This window comes from Nelumbo lutea, chromosome 2, assembly GCF_056320005.1.
Source record: "Nelumbo lutea isolate HS-2025 chromosome 2, American lotus-T2T, whole genome shotgun sequence".
NCBI classification, from domain to species: Eukaryota; Viridiplantae; Streptophyta; class Magnoliopsida; order Proteales; family Nelumbonaceae; genus Nelumbo; species Nelumbo lutea.
The window spans coordinates 10,968,607-10,982,715 of NC_142685.1; the positions used below are offsets into that span (position 1 = coordinate 10,968,607).

The window sequence follows — 14,109 nt, forward strand, 5'->3', positions numbered from 1 at the left end:
AAACTGAGCTTAAAAAGAAGGTTTCAGCAATTTACCCAAAAATTAAAACAAAATCAGATGGCCAGTTGCCGTAGGAATTAGGAAAATTCTAACCGCAAGAGCCAAAACTTGCCGGTGTAACGGGAATACGTTGATCCGGTCGGACCGTCAGGGGTGCCACCACCTTGAAGATTCCTGGCCTGGGCCCTGGGTCGTTTTAGATGTTGTCCGTCAACGGTGTCTCGTCCACCAGAAGCCCGTTCCGAAAGTAAATAACGGAAAGAGAAAATATCTTCTGTCATGTTTTACCCTGAACGGTCAGCAAGACAGCAGCAAACGTGGCCAGCCACAGCCAGTGATCAGAATCTGGATCCAGGAGATTCTTCTGGGCTAAGCCCATTCCGTGTTGAGCCCAGAAGTCCCCAATACCAACTAAAACCCTCCCTTTCGAGTTTCGACGACAAGCCTCCTCATCAGATGATCATCATCGTCCGAAGCAGCAATTCAAGCGCTTGGACTTGATAAGAATCTTCATCCCTCGTTCGTTGGATAGCTGTGCAGTCGTAACTACAGTGCTCCCCGAACTATCCAGTGTTTGCCCAACGGCAACGGCAGAAAAATCAGAAAAGTCGAAATGCTAAGGCCAAACAAAATTGCGAGAGAGGAGAGGCTCGAGTGCGTTTGGGTTTGACTACCGTTTGGCCCGCGTCGGTTCTCTTAAGTGTGCGAGTGACGTTATCGTCGGTCAGATGCACGGCCGACGGCGTTCTTCTGCTCCTCACGCTCAGATGGTGGGGACGGAACCTGATGCTTATCCTCTCCTCCATCCCAATTTAATCCCCTCCTCCACTTCCGGCGTACCTTAGCGTCTCTATCTCTTGCCAACGCTTAACGTTGTCATTCACATTCAACCGTCCGGAATACCTCCCTCCCGTTCCGATCATCCCCAGCGACGGTCTTTGTTCGGAAACACCAGCTGAGCTTATTAGCTGATGATGCGGGACTCGATGGACGACCACGCTGCTCATAACATCGTCCGACCCCACCACCACCATCACCCGCCCCACTCTTTTCCTCACGGTGGCGGTGGAGGTGGTCGGGAAGACTGCTGGAGTGAGGGCGCAACCGCAACCCTAATCGAGGCTTGGGGCAACCGTTATCTACATCTCAGCCGTGGCAACCTCCGTCAGAAAGACTGGAAGGAGGTTGCCGATGCCGTTAATGGCCGTCAAGATGGCCTTAAGTCCCGTAAAACGGATATCCAATGCAAGAACCGGATCGACACCTTGAAGAAGAAGTACAAGCTCGAGAAATCCAAGCCCGGTCCTTCGAAGTGGCCTTTCTATTCCCGTCTTGATCAGCTAATCGGCACCACCGCGACGGCGACAAACAAGAAGATCACGCCACACCCGCTTCCTTCTTTTCATAAGTCCGCTCCCGTCTCCTTCACCCTTAAGCAAAGTAAAGATAAGATAAACCCTAACCCTAACGCTGCAGTGTATTCTGGTGGATCTTCTTCCAAGTCTAAGCTGAACTCCGCGGGTTCTACCGAGAGTTCTCGAGGCGGTAGCGGTGACGAAAGGGATGACGATATGGTGTTTGATGAAAGCGTTAAGAAGCGTCAGATAGATCGAGATTCATCCGATGCAGCCGCGTTTAGGGAGTTGGCGAGGGCTATTCTTAAGTTCGGCGAGATTTACGAGAGAATTGAGAGTTCGAAGCAAGAGCAGATAATGGAGCTGGAGAGACAGAGGATGGAGTTCACCAAGGATCTCGAGTTCCAGAGGATGCATATGTTTATGGAAGCTCAGCTTGAGCTTGAAAAGATGAAGCGCCCCAAGTATTCTTCCGGCACAGGTGAACTCCATGAATCCCTCCTCTCCTTGCTTGCTTTGTCTTGATTATTCCCGTGCTCTGAGCTTGACAATTCGCAGTTTAATGATTGGTTGATTGAAGTCCATTGTTTTTAGGGTGGAATCTTCTCTACCTTCCTTCCTTCAATCCCCTACCCAATCCAAATTTTATGATGCGGTGAGGGAAATCCTAATTCACAGTGTATTAGTATGTCATAGATGTTAATGGGGCATATGAGGACTCAAAAATGTTATGAAAATTGAAGAAATTAAGAAGTGGAGCTACCTTTTTACTGGAGAATTCTCCCTGTTCTTATTCTGTTTTAACTTTTAATGGTTGCCATTTATGATATATCTTTGAATCCGGTATAACTACCTCTTGCCGTCAGTATTGCAAGGACAGGGACACGAGACTCAGAATCCGGCACATATCCGGTAGTCTGACTTGGCAATACTAACATGGGCTAGCAGGCATATTTAAATAAAAGTATGCACTATTAACACTCCATGTATTTTGATGCCTAACATCTCATACCTGTAGAAAAAGTTGCAACTTTTATTATTTTCACTTGGTAATGTTCTACTGGAAAACTGGTATTCATCATGTAGTTTTTTTTTGATAGATAATTCATCATATAGGTTTTCTGCTGTTCATTTATGTCAAACAAGCAATGAGGAAAAAAGGAACATGTTATATGAAAGTCTCCCTTAAGAATTCATGTACTGTCAGAATCTGATGTGTGGGAACCATTTAGTACATGCCCAGCATGCCTGTATAGGGACATGATGGACCAACTTGACATTGGTCACTGGATACTGCATGTATCAGTTGTAACTTTAGACATATTCAATACCATTAACACTTCAAAAATAAATAAAATGGTATCATTTAACAAATCATACTATAAAGTATGTAAATTTTAGGAATTTAGTTAAATTTGACATGACATAAATGTTGAGAATATCATGACTTCAAAAAACTATATACAATAAGCATGATATTTGCATATTATATGTGATATCCTTATGTGAATGAGTTAGGGATTATTTAAATGTTGTATTCCCTTTTCCTTTATCTGTGTATATATTGGTATCCATATTTGGGTATCATACCTTGTTGCTTGCATACAAGTATGCTAAAGTTCATAATTGATCTGGGAAAAATGTTTGAATTTCCTGAACCATCAGCTTCAGGTTTGTTTCATGTGATTGCTGTTTACGTAGACACCAGAAAAATGATGACTGGGGCTTAGAAGGCAAAGAAAATGTTGTGACATTAAATCTGTCAATATCATGTCTTTATCCTACATTAAAAATTTTGGTTGTGAAGAAACCCATACAAGGGAATTAGAAGGAAAAGAAGACAGATCAGTAAAAGCTAATTGAAAAGGCTAACTTTGTGGATGGCTGGATGCCAAAGAAACTTTTGGCTTATTAAGAACTTTGTGATACCATTCCACTTCCAGGCCATTGATATTGAACTACTGTTGCTGCCCCCCCTTGTGTAGCCCCTTGGAGCAAAAAAGAAAAAATCAAATTTAAAAAAAAATTAAGGCCAAAATGAACTTCCCAAGATGATGTGCATGAGACTAATAGTTGTCAAGGCGATGCCTAGGCTGGCGCCTAGGTGATGCCTAGGCAACAAGGCGCCCTTGGAGGCTTGCCTCGCCCAGTCACCTAGCAGTTTTGTATTGTGTCTTATAAAATGCTTTTAAATTGTTACTTTTTTGAGATTATAATTATAAAATATACATTATTAAGCAAACATATTCATTTTTTGTGTTTATAAACTATTTTTTTATTATTTTCTTATTTGTTAGGGTTTAATCAACACAAACATTGCTAACTGCTGTATTGAACCCTCAAAAACTTCAGAATTTGAACCAATAAGTAAGGGAAAAACTTAAAGTTTTGTCTAATCAACACTCTTCTTCTTCTTCTTCTTCTTCTTCTTCTTCTTCTTCTTCTTCCACCTTTTCTTTTCTTCTTTTCCTATAACAAAAATAGGGGTTCAGTCCCCATATTTTTTGAAATTTCTTTTCTTTCTTCTTTTTCTTCTCATAAATATGTTGATTTTCTAGACATAAGCATGAAGTTTATAATTTTCTTATGAAAATTATGGATAGTTATTAAGGAAAGATGGTTATGGAACCTAGGGAACTACCTAGGATATGTATTTTTCACTTAAAAAAATCCATCGCCTAGGCGCCTAGGCGACAAGGCGGCCCCCTATCGCCTAGCCTTGCCTTGGCGCCTTGAAAACTATCAGACTATGAGAGTAGAAAGGTGCACATGCCAAGATGTTAAGTGGTAAGCATAATGACTATATACTAGCCCCCCTCCAATGAAATAATTTAGGGATTGAGATGTTGCCGTACAAGTTCAAGAATTGGTTTTTCTGGTTGATCTTTCTTTAATAAATGCTGTTTGCTGAGTGTCAATAGAATTTAAGTGGGGAGAATGTTTAAATGAATATACTGTGAAAATGATGTACAAAAAATATGACCATATAGCTCTACATCAATTAAATCTAATAAGCTGTTTAGCTTTCTCTACACATCTGATCTAGCTAGGCCATTTGTGGTTTGATTTTAACGATCTTAGAATCTATCTAATTTGGATTGAAACAAAAGCCAAAACCTCCCAGGTTCATGGAGGTGATGAGAAAATCTCCATGGTCCCCAACTACACCTTCACTCCATCTAACAATGTTGGCAGAGTTTCCTTTGCCATAGAAGTTATATACTTGTTTGGCAAGCTGTGCCCCAGTAAGAAAAAACAATCATAAATACATATATAGACGCATGCATATATGTATGTAATACGTATGTTGTGTGTCATGTGTAATTATGTGTATATGTATCTCTACAATCAATTGAGGTTGTGTTGAGATTGCAACTTTATGAAGGTTATTGTGCCTTGTTTGCTAAAGGATGAGTTGAGTACTTCCTAAAGTGTCATCTAGCACTAAGAATAGTGTCTTGTGTCAGCCAATGGGCTGTGCTTGCTTGGTGTGCCAAGATACCTGAAAGGCTTGAGGTGAGGGGCACAATGGGTAAGCATATCATTGGAGTGGTTTAGCAACTGCACATGAATGTGCTATTGTGTGTAATATTTCTATTTCATAGCCTTATCACGTATTTAGGTAGGCAATTTTTTTTGTGTCTATTATCTCTACTATATTCATAAGGTGTGAAAAATTGCCATATTCACATGGGGCATTAGCATGTTTCAAATGTTTGTGTTAAGAGATGGAAAATGGAAAAAATTGAGATAGAGTATGGTGGTGCTTGGTAACACTCCAATGGAATGTTTCAGGTGTTATGGGAGCAGAAAACAATTGCTTTTTCTGTTCCTGAAGTGCCATAAATATTCCAGGAAACTGCTACCAAGTGCTACCTTAGATGCTAGTTGCTGGTCCAATGTTATCATTGTAAGTGCTGCCTTAGATTCTAGTTGCAGCCTTGCAGGCCCAACTGGTATCATTCTAATGCATAGAAATTGAAGAAGGGAGTTTTTTTTGAGATGTTTAAAGTTATGCTTCACTTGTATATTGATCAATCATAAAATGATGTGTTTTTAAAGTTAAGGGTTGTTTGATAGCAGCTGAAGTGGCTGAACTGAAAAGAATATTTTCTTTTCTTTTTTTTTCCCCATTTTCTTTTAAACAGGGCCTCACTTAGAAGAATTTTAACTACATTGCACTAGGGTTAGGGTCAGGACCATTTAAAATTTAATATTTTCCCAATCCAACCTAATGTAAGTTTTACTCTTAGCCTCATTGCACACAATCACAACCATCCTTGGAAAACTGTAAGCCAAGAATATTCTATAACATTACATGAGTCTTCACATTTTACTACCATGATTGGTTTGGAACCTTCGTAGTAATATATCTTACCTTGTATTTGGTTTTCCTCAAGTTGTACGAGATGTTAAAAGTTTCAATAGATTCCTGCAAGGGCTTGTTTGGGTCATGTGCTAAGGGGCGTGAAGCTGAAATTTGTCCATGAGCAGAGGTCAGTGAGAAGAAAATGTGGAACCTTTTGGACCCAAAGCCATCATGCTGGGTGGAAGATTCTGGATCATTTAGACTCCTTTTGCCTTCTTTGATGACCCAATTGACCTTCTGGCCCTCTCCCAAATACATGTACATGCCACATGAAACATTCGTTTACCAAAAAAAATATTCATCAATTTTTTTGATGAATAACAAAGAAGAGCCACCTACCCCACCCCGCAAATTACAACTTCTGCTTACATCACAGAATCCCTCCATTCCCCAATAAGGCCGGTTTCTGTTTACACCTTTCTTTTTTTGAGTAAAGTAAACTTTCATTAAAACAAGGGAAGGATATACAAAATGTATATGAGAATGATCAAATAGAAGCAAAACAAAAAACGAAACAAAAAGCCTTTCCAACCTATTAAAGAGGAAGCTCTATATTGCTGTACAAAAAGTCCTGCCCACCTCCAGATTTCACCAGAGCATCTGCTACTGAGTTCAAATTCCTTGGAATCCACCTGAAGACACAATGGATCGGTGATTGAATAACCCTGATTTCATTTATCTGATGAGAGAATCTCCAATTCCCCTCCTGCTGATTTAACAGCCAGCTTATGACCACCTTTGGATCACCTTCCCCCATAACTGGAGATGTTCAAGGATTTTACACACCTCAGCCCCGTCAGCAGGGCCTGTACCTCAGCTTCAACAGCTTCAGCCTCTCCAGTGGGGCCACTGAAGGCCCAAACTTGAGTGCCTAGAGACGTGAAAATTCTGCCACCTATACCAGCCTGACCTCTGTGATTAAGTCTACTAAAGCAACTGCCATCAAACTGGAGGATGAAGTCTGCTGGATGTCTGGGAGTCACAGGAAATGTGAGAACTCTTTCTAAACAGACTAGACACCTTCATCCAAGAGTTAATTTGAAAAAGCACCCTTCCTTTTAGCTCATCCAAGGAAGAATACATATCTTCAAAATTTCTTTGTTGCTCTCCTCCCAAATGCACCGGTAAATTGCATGGATGGTCGCCTTTCTGTAGAGAACACCTCTTTTACTTGAGGTACATCCAGACGAATGTTTTAAAACGGGGAGGCATGATGTGAGGCGTTCCACTACCTAGAGGCGTGAGGCGTAATTCAGAACGCAAGAGGCGTAAGCCTCCCAAACACAAGGAGGCATAAGCCTTCTTAAGAGGAGGGGGGTTAGGAGGAGGATGAAGAGGAGGAGGGGATCTCATTTTTTTCTTTATTTTTAATAAAAATCTTTTATATTAAGAAAATAAAGATGCATAACAGTAGTTCAAAGGGGGGGTTTGTTGAAGCGAAGGGCCCTTCCCTTTCCTTTTCTTTTCTTTCCTTTTCTCCTTTTTTCTTCTCTTTCCTTTCCTTTTCTCCTTTTTTCTTCTCTTTCCTTTCCTTTTCTTTCCCTTTCTTTTCTTTTCCTTTCCTTTCCTTTTCTTTCCTTTCCCTTTCTTTTCTTTTCCTTTCCTTTCCTTTCCTTTCCTTTCCTTTTTTTCTTTTTTCTTTTTTTTTTCCTGTATTTTCATATCAGGTGTGCATGAGGCGCAAGAGGCGTACGCCTCTAGCACACCTCATGAAAAAAGCGCAAGAGACATATGTCTCTTGAACCCGAGGCGTATGCCTCAGAGGTACCAGCACCTCTGGCATATGCCTCAAGGCGTTTTGGGAGCGCCTCACCTGGAGTCTCCCACGCCTTTTAAAACACTGATCTAGACCATTGTAAGAGAAGGCCAGACACTGAATTTGGAGGGGTCCAATGAAAACTACCTCTATAGAAGGTGTCCAAAATGAATTGCGCCTCTAGGCGTATGCCTCCCACGCCTTTTAAAACACTGATCCAGACCATTGTAAGAGAAGGCCAGACACTGAATTTGGAGGGGTCCAATGAAAACTACCTCTATAGAAGGTGTCCAAAATGAATTGCGCCTCCAGGCGTACGCCTCCCACGCCTTTTAAAACACTTATCCAGACCATTGTAAGAGAAGGCTAGACACTGAATTTGGAGGGGTCCAGTGAAAACTACCTCTATAGAAGGTGTCCAAAATGAATTGCCCAAGGCTTTTGGCTCTTCACAATTTATAAGAAGGTGACCACATGACTCCCCATCTTTCATGCACATAACACAGATATGAAGAGCAACATAAAGGTTTCTTTTTCTCTTTCTTAGAATCATATCACAAGTATTAATACTGCCACAATAAGCCTCCCTAACAAAGAAGCACACTCTTGGGGGGACTACAGAAAGCCAAATCTTTCTATGTGGGGAAGGGGAGTTAGTTGTCCCAGAAGTCAACACACTATAGAAGGATTTAGTGGAAAACAAGCCATCTGGAGAAGGCCACCAAATCTTTCTGTTTACACCTTGTTTAGTAAAGCATCATCCAATTTTTTCTGATTGATGTACCCATTGGACATTCATGATTTTTTAGCTCCTTTATCTCCCCAATAATGCTTCGCTATTGCCATGAGGCTCTACTATTGTTCATTAACCAACCAACAATCATTCTAGAGTCACCTTCAATACCTTTTTTTCTATGAGTAATGGTAAATGTTTTATTCAGTGTTTTAAAAGCGCAAGGGCCATTTTGCGCCTGAGGCGCAAGGCGAGGCATGCGCCTTTTTGAGCCAAGGCGCAAAATTAAAAAAAAAATCAAAAAATAAAAAATGCAAAAATTATAAAACATAATATTAATAAAAATATAAGCTTAAGTTTTAAAAAAACCTATTATCTAAAATTAAAATACATAAATATAATATGTAAAGCATATTCAAATGGGAATTTAAAAATGAAATCAAACATATAAAACATTTTCAAGCATATAAAACCCACAATCTCTTTTTTTTCTTAATTGCATCAAGTAGCTAATGTGACATATTACATTCCTAATTCTACAAGCTGCTACCGAAGCTTCGAGGATCCCCTATTTGGTAATGTTGTCCATTCATTCATTCTAATAAAATATCTTCTTAAAAGCAATTAAAACTATAAAATTATTATTTTTTGTGTGAAAACTAAGAATTTAAGACCCTAACATGGCCTTGTTTGGGCTGGCCTCAAGGGGTGTGGCATGGGGGTTTGGGGGCGGAGCCCCCGACCCAGCGGCCAGACTAAAAAAAATGGAAAAAGCGGCAAGTTTTCAAAAGGCACATGCCTGGGCTGAGGCGCAAGGCGTGTGCCTTCTGAAAATTTGTGAAGAGCCAAAAGCTGTGATTGTTCCCGAGTCTCCTTCCACTTCCACCTTCAGATTCAAAACTTTTAGCCTCGTCAGACTTGTGAGAGCTGCCTATGTTCTGACCATTTTTTTTCCCACCTGTGAGTCACTTTCAATACTTAGATTCCCGAGATTCAAATTTATTGCTAGCCTTAAGCTTTGAAGTGCTTTGGTCACTTCAGTCCTTGTTGAGTCTTCTTGCCTTTAGGGCCCAAGAACAGAGCAAGTATCAAGTCATTGCTGTCTCTTGAAATGTCTCCTATACCAGATGAGCTTGGGTGACCAATACTTCATTCAATGATTTGACTGCTGAATACCTCCTGTACATATTCTTAGGGAAATGCTATCTATTCCGTTTTTTGCTCTACCCATATTATTCCAGTGCTTAGTATTTTTATTGGTTTAACACTCCTCTTATCTCACACAAGTAATGTGCTGTGGGAAGAGAGACAAACACCATGTGCTGATATGAAAGGTGTGATCTCTGTCAGAGGAGAAGCTGAGCTGCTTCTGATTATCTTTTATGCATGATCTGGTTTCTGATTTAAAGAACTCTGCTTTTATGAACTCTTATGGAGAGTTTTTGTTCATAGTGAAGGCTTTTGAGCTTTTTGACAAATTGCAGAACATGGCTTTTCATTTTTACACTATTATTCTCATGACTTGGCTACAGTCTGATAGCAGTTAAATCACTTGGCCTAAGTGGAAGATAATATATGCGTATTTCTTGGAGATCTGGAGATATAATTAGCTTTGTGGAGCAACCTATTTGTCAGTATAACCCAAGGTTCAAATTATCAATTTGCATGATATCAAAAAATTGCGTATTGTGCATATCTATTGGTTGATACTTTTTTTGTTTTCAGTTTGTTATTTAAAAATGGGTTTATTAGGATGGAAGTTAACAGTTGAAACTGTTAATATCCTCTAATTGTCAATATTTTGGGTTTAGGTGACCTTGGATACCGATACAATACGCATGATACACTATGATACATATCGATACTTTAAACCTTGGTTTAACCACACGCTTTCCATTCTCCTAGTGCAGTTTGTGACCTTAGAGGTCAGTTCCGGGAATTTATTCAGAAGGGGCTTGAAGCTAGTCTGCTGGGCCATCATAATAGCAAGTCTGTCCTGTTCATGACAATCCTGATCTCCAGACTCCGTTTTAACTGGGTATGGCTTCCTTTTCCAGATGCCGCATAGAGATTCACAGAAATGGATATTGTAAGAAATGAATCAAAATTTTTTGGTGCACTCGAAAACTGATAGTATTAGTACTCCAGAAAAGAAGATTCCTATAATTATTAGAACCAACAGTTGTAGAGATGAGATAAAAGGATCTTCTAGCATAGTAAATATTCCAAATGTTGGAAGCAAGCAAGAAAGTGGAGCAAATTGTTGAGCAGTTATAGCTCTCCCCTGTTAGTTTGCTTTCATGTTTTTTTTTGCTAACCATATAATGGTCAAAATCAAATTGTTAATGAGAACGATATTTGAGAGTTTTGCAGCAGTTGGTTGATTTTTTGGAGAAGTGATCATCACCCCATTGGACCTATGTCAATTTGCTCAAAGGGTGTTTGTCAATGTGAACCTTTTTTTTTGGGTGCCATTCCCTGGAAAATTGGCCTCACAGAGTAATTCCCATTTCAGTTTTTCTAGGAATGAAGGCATTCATCAATGTATTCTTCAATGTGAATTGTTTCTTATTTTCTCAGGCACACACCACCCATTACATCAGCAAAAAAGGTGAGCAAAAGAGGATGAAAGTGGGCTACACAGAGTGAAGTTAATTTCCTTATTTTGTATATAAATCATTTTGACAACTACACAATTTCCATTAATAAATTAACTGCCAATCAAAAAGTTGGTTATCCGATTTTAAAATCATAAAAAAAATCAATTAGATTCCAGAAATTGGTCGTTGGTCAATCGTTTTAACCTGTTTTGAATAATTCCAATTTCAAGAATAACTGAACCTTAATTACTGGCCATTATTTATTTTTGGGTGGTGGGGTGGGGTTGAAGCTCTGCATTCTCAAAAAGATCTTGAACAATGAGAAGTGAAGTTTAGAAGGAGTTGCTTTGCTATGAAAAAAATTTTATTTATGACTTGGGTTGCCATGGATTGTTTTGGAAAATGAAGTTGGATTATATGAATTCTTTAACACAATAAAATGATAGGGGACACTATTATTGTGCATTGATTGTCTGATAGATTCATCTATGGATGACTAGACCTATGTGATTCAGTGGTTGAGCTTCTGGTATGAATTTCCACCCTCTATCCTAAATGTGATTCTTTTTCTAATTTCCTTACAATTGTTTCCACCTTATTTGTAGGCTCATAGGGTGAAAATATGCTTATCAGAATAGATTATTGACTTTTTTAAATCGTTAAATATGACCTACAAGTAAGTAAATATATCCCTAAATAAACTCAAAACAGGATATGGCAAAGACGAATAATAAACTTGGCAACTAAGATTCTTATCTGCCGAGTGGATCTCTAATAACGCTGTTTTCTTCAAAGTTTCCAAAAGAGGAGATTTTTACCCAGCTGCTGAGTGTATCTAACAACGCTAGACCTGTAGGCGCTTCTTCATGCATCCAGTTGCTACAGTGGGACCCATGAATTGGCATGGAACTCATTTTATAGCAGATTTTGGCCCTCCGTCAGAGAGCCTGAAATTAAATTCAACTTTGATGGTTGTTCTTTGGGCAATCCAGGATTGGGGGATCTTTAAGGAACCATAGTGACTCTCTCTAGTCTCTACTATACAGTTTTTGAGTACAGTGGGATATGGAAACTTGGAGCTGGTACTTTGGCTTTTCTCCATGATAACTTCAATTTGGTTAAGCAGTCTAATTATGAAGGAAACTGTTTAGTTGTCATCGTATGGATGTCTTCCAAGAGAGGAAGCCCTATGGCAATTCAGACATCTTCTTAGAGAAGCCAAAATGTCAGCATATCTGCTGAATGGCTCATTGAGGTGGACTTATAGGGTGGTTACTGTTTTTGGTGATTCTTTGGCTAGAGGAAGCGTGGGCAGGCATGAACTTGAATGGGAGATTCCTGGACTGGTGCATCATCATTCTTGAGTTCTAGTTTTGGCAGTTTCTTTTTGATAGGTAATTCTAGTTACAGCCATTTTAATTTGACTGGTGCATCATCAAACTGCTTTTTCATTTATTATATGAGGCAATTGGTGGTTGTGTTATCACCCCTGTTAGTTTGAATAACAGCCTTGGTTTGTACTGGTTCATTCCATTTGAAACACTTTCTAAATTTGGGGGTTTTCGTCATACTTTATTAATAAAATTCCAGATTTCTGTTGCTGATAAGAAAAGGAAAACAAACACAAAATTATTCCATGTGTTGAAATAAACACAGCATCTTTTTTGTGGATGTGGATGACTACGCTTGGGAATGCCATCTCATTAAAGGTGTGACTTGTCTGTTGATTGAACCGCAGTCTTGAGCGATTTTGATGTTGTGTGGGTTTCTATAAAGTGTAAATAATTAACCAAAATATGTTATAAACAGGCATTCCCATTAGTGATAGTGTCTCACCTAGCCCATAAAACTTGATTTTGCATCATGAACCATGAGGCAGCATGTTCTACATGTACATTTGTGTGAGTGGTTGTTGTCTACATATTCTTCTGTTTTTTTAGCTGTTATTTATTTTGTTTTACATTTCTATTTATTTCTTTCTTCTACTCTACATCCTTGAGCAAGCGTCCACTTAGTCATCTCCAAATAAAATCCCGTGATTTTTTTTTTTTGATAGAGATATCCCATCATTCGTAGTGCAGGGATAGTAACTTTTAATTCAAGTTTTAGGGTCATCATGATGGCAATTACATGTGTGTGTGTTAATATACTTGGTTAGTTGGTTTTGTGTCATTCATCCTTCCATTGGATTATTCTTGCTTTCCAATGCATCGTTAGTGCTGGATTACTGAGTTTTTGGTGGGTTACAAGAAGAGATTGTTATGTGCCATATCCGTGCCAGTTTCTCGCTGGATAGGACATAGTATTAGTGGTAGTGATTAGTGAACCTTTTTTTTTTTTCCATTTCTAGAAATTCCCAATCGTAAGTTGAAATTACTACGGTGGAAATTCATGCTGCTGCTAACCTTAACTTATTCTTTCATTAGATTCTAAAAGTGGTTTTTTCTTTCTTTTTAACTTCTCATATGCTCAACAGGGAAGAAATTATAGCTGGAATGACTGGGGAAAGCTTCATGTTGGGAGTATAACTAGCAGATAGCTCGTGCAAAAGATATCAACCTTTTAAATCTCGACTGCAAACAACACACATCATCAGGCAGACACTTTCAGTTATTTTGAGTTTTGACCCATTTGAGACGGTATGCCCATGTCATTTCTACGTTCACAGGGGCACACTTGTACATGCACGTATATTTACGACTCTCAGATGCAACTTAGCTTGTGTAACTTTACTTTTTTGTCTAGTTTCAAAGTTTGTCAATTTCAACATTTAAGACACCAAAGCTGTGGGTATTTATGTCATAAAGTGCTAGTGATGCTGCGAGCAGGTGATATCATTCAACAGTGTCTACTGTTGCATGTTTTATCAAAATGAGAAAGCAAGGATTTGTGTACAAGAACAAAACTTGTATTTGGAGAGTGCTATCGTTGCCAACTAGAGATTCTGCATTTTGTTTAAAATGTGACACAGATGAAGAAGCGCCATGGGCTGCCCAGGACCCAGGCCGGAGGAATCTAATGGACCTTCTCCATTGGTAGTTCAAACTTCAATGAGCTATCAGATCAGGTCGTCAGGAATCATTTGCTTGGTTTTTGAGATTTCAATACTCGTACAAACTGCCATCTGTAGTTATATACAACGTGCTTTTTTTTCGAGTTATTCACATATGGAGCTTTTTGTCTCCCGATATTTCCTTTTAAGGCAATAATGCACCCATCGTGCAAGGCTGCCCTGCAAGCTCTACCGTCTACGTCTCTACTCTAGCAGCGACACTATCGCATTTCAGGAGGTTCGG

At 39.3% G+C, this 14,109-nt stretch overlaps 1 protein-coding gene across 6 annotated transcripts; it reads left to right on the plus strand.

The window, feature by feature from the left end:
* The first annotated feature begins 391 nt into the window (after positions 1 to 391).
* Positions 392 to 13,748, plus strand: LOC148868531 (sequence-specific DNA binding transcription factor). 6 transcript variants are annotated; one of them, XM_088971926.1, is made up of 3 exons: positions 436 to 1,836; positions 10,124 to 10,251; positions 13,290 to 13,748. In XM_088971926.1, exons 1-3 carry the CDS (start codon positions 972 to 974, stop codon positions 13,350 to 13,352), a joined length of 1,056 nt encoding a protein of 351 aa, XP_088828052.1. In that variant the 5' UTR covers positions 436 to 971; the 3' UTR covers positions 13,353 to 13,748. The 6 variants fall into 6 exon arrangements, with proteins under 6 accessions (XP_088828056.1, XP_088828052.1, XP_088828051.1 ...); XM_088971925.1 differs by lacking the exon at positions 13,290 to 13,748 and adding an exon at positions 10,794 to 10,969; XM_088971927.1 differs by having other exon boundaries at positions 579 to 1,836; positions 10,119 to 10,251; positions 13,290 to 13,619.
* Positions 13,749 to 14,109: the final 361 nt, after the last annotated feature.

What these genes read in the sequence shown, in the direction of transcription:
- LOC148868531 (XM_088971925.1), top strand. Translation starts at nt 972, where the DNA reads ATGATGCGGGACTCGATGGACGACCACGCTGCTCATAACATCGTCCGA. An exon ending in CAAGTATTCTTCCGGCACAG is followed by an intron (nt 1,837 to 10,123) that starts GTGAACTCCATG and finishes CTCCTAGTGCAG; the next exon opens with TTTGTGACCTTAGAGGTCAG. An exon ending in CCAGACTCCGTTTTAACTGG is followed by an intron (nt 10,252 to 10,793) that starts GTATGGCTTCCT and finishes TTATTTTCTCAG; the next exon opens with GCACACACCACCCATTACAT.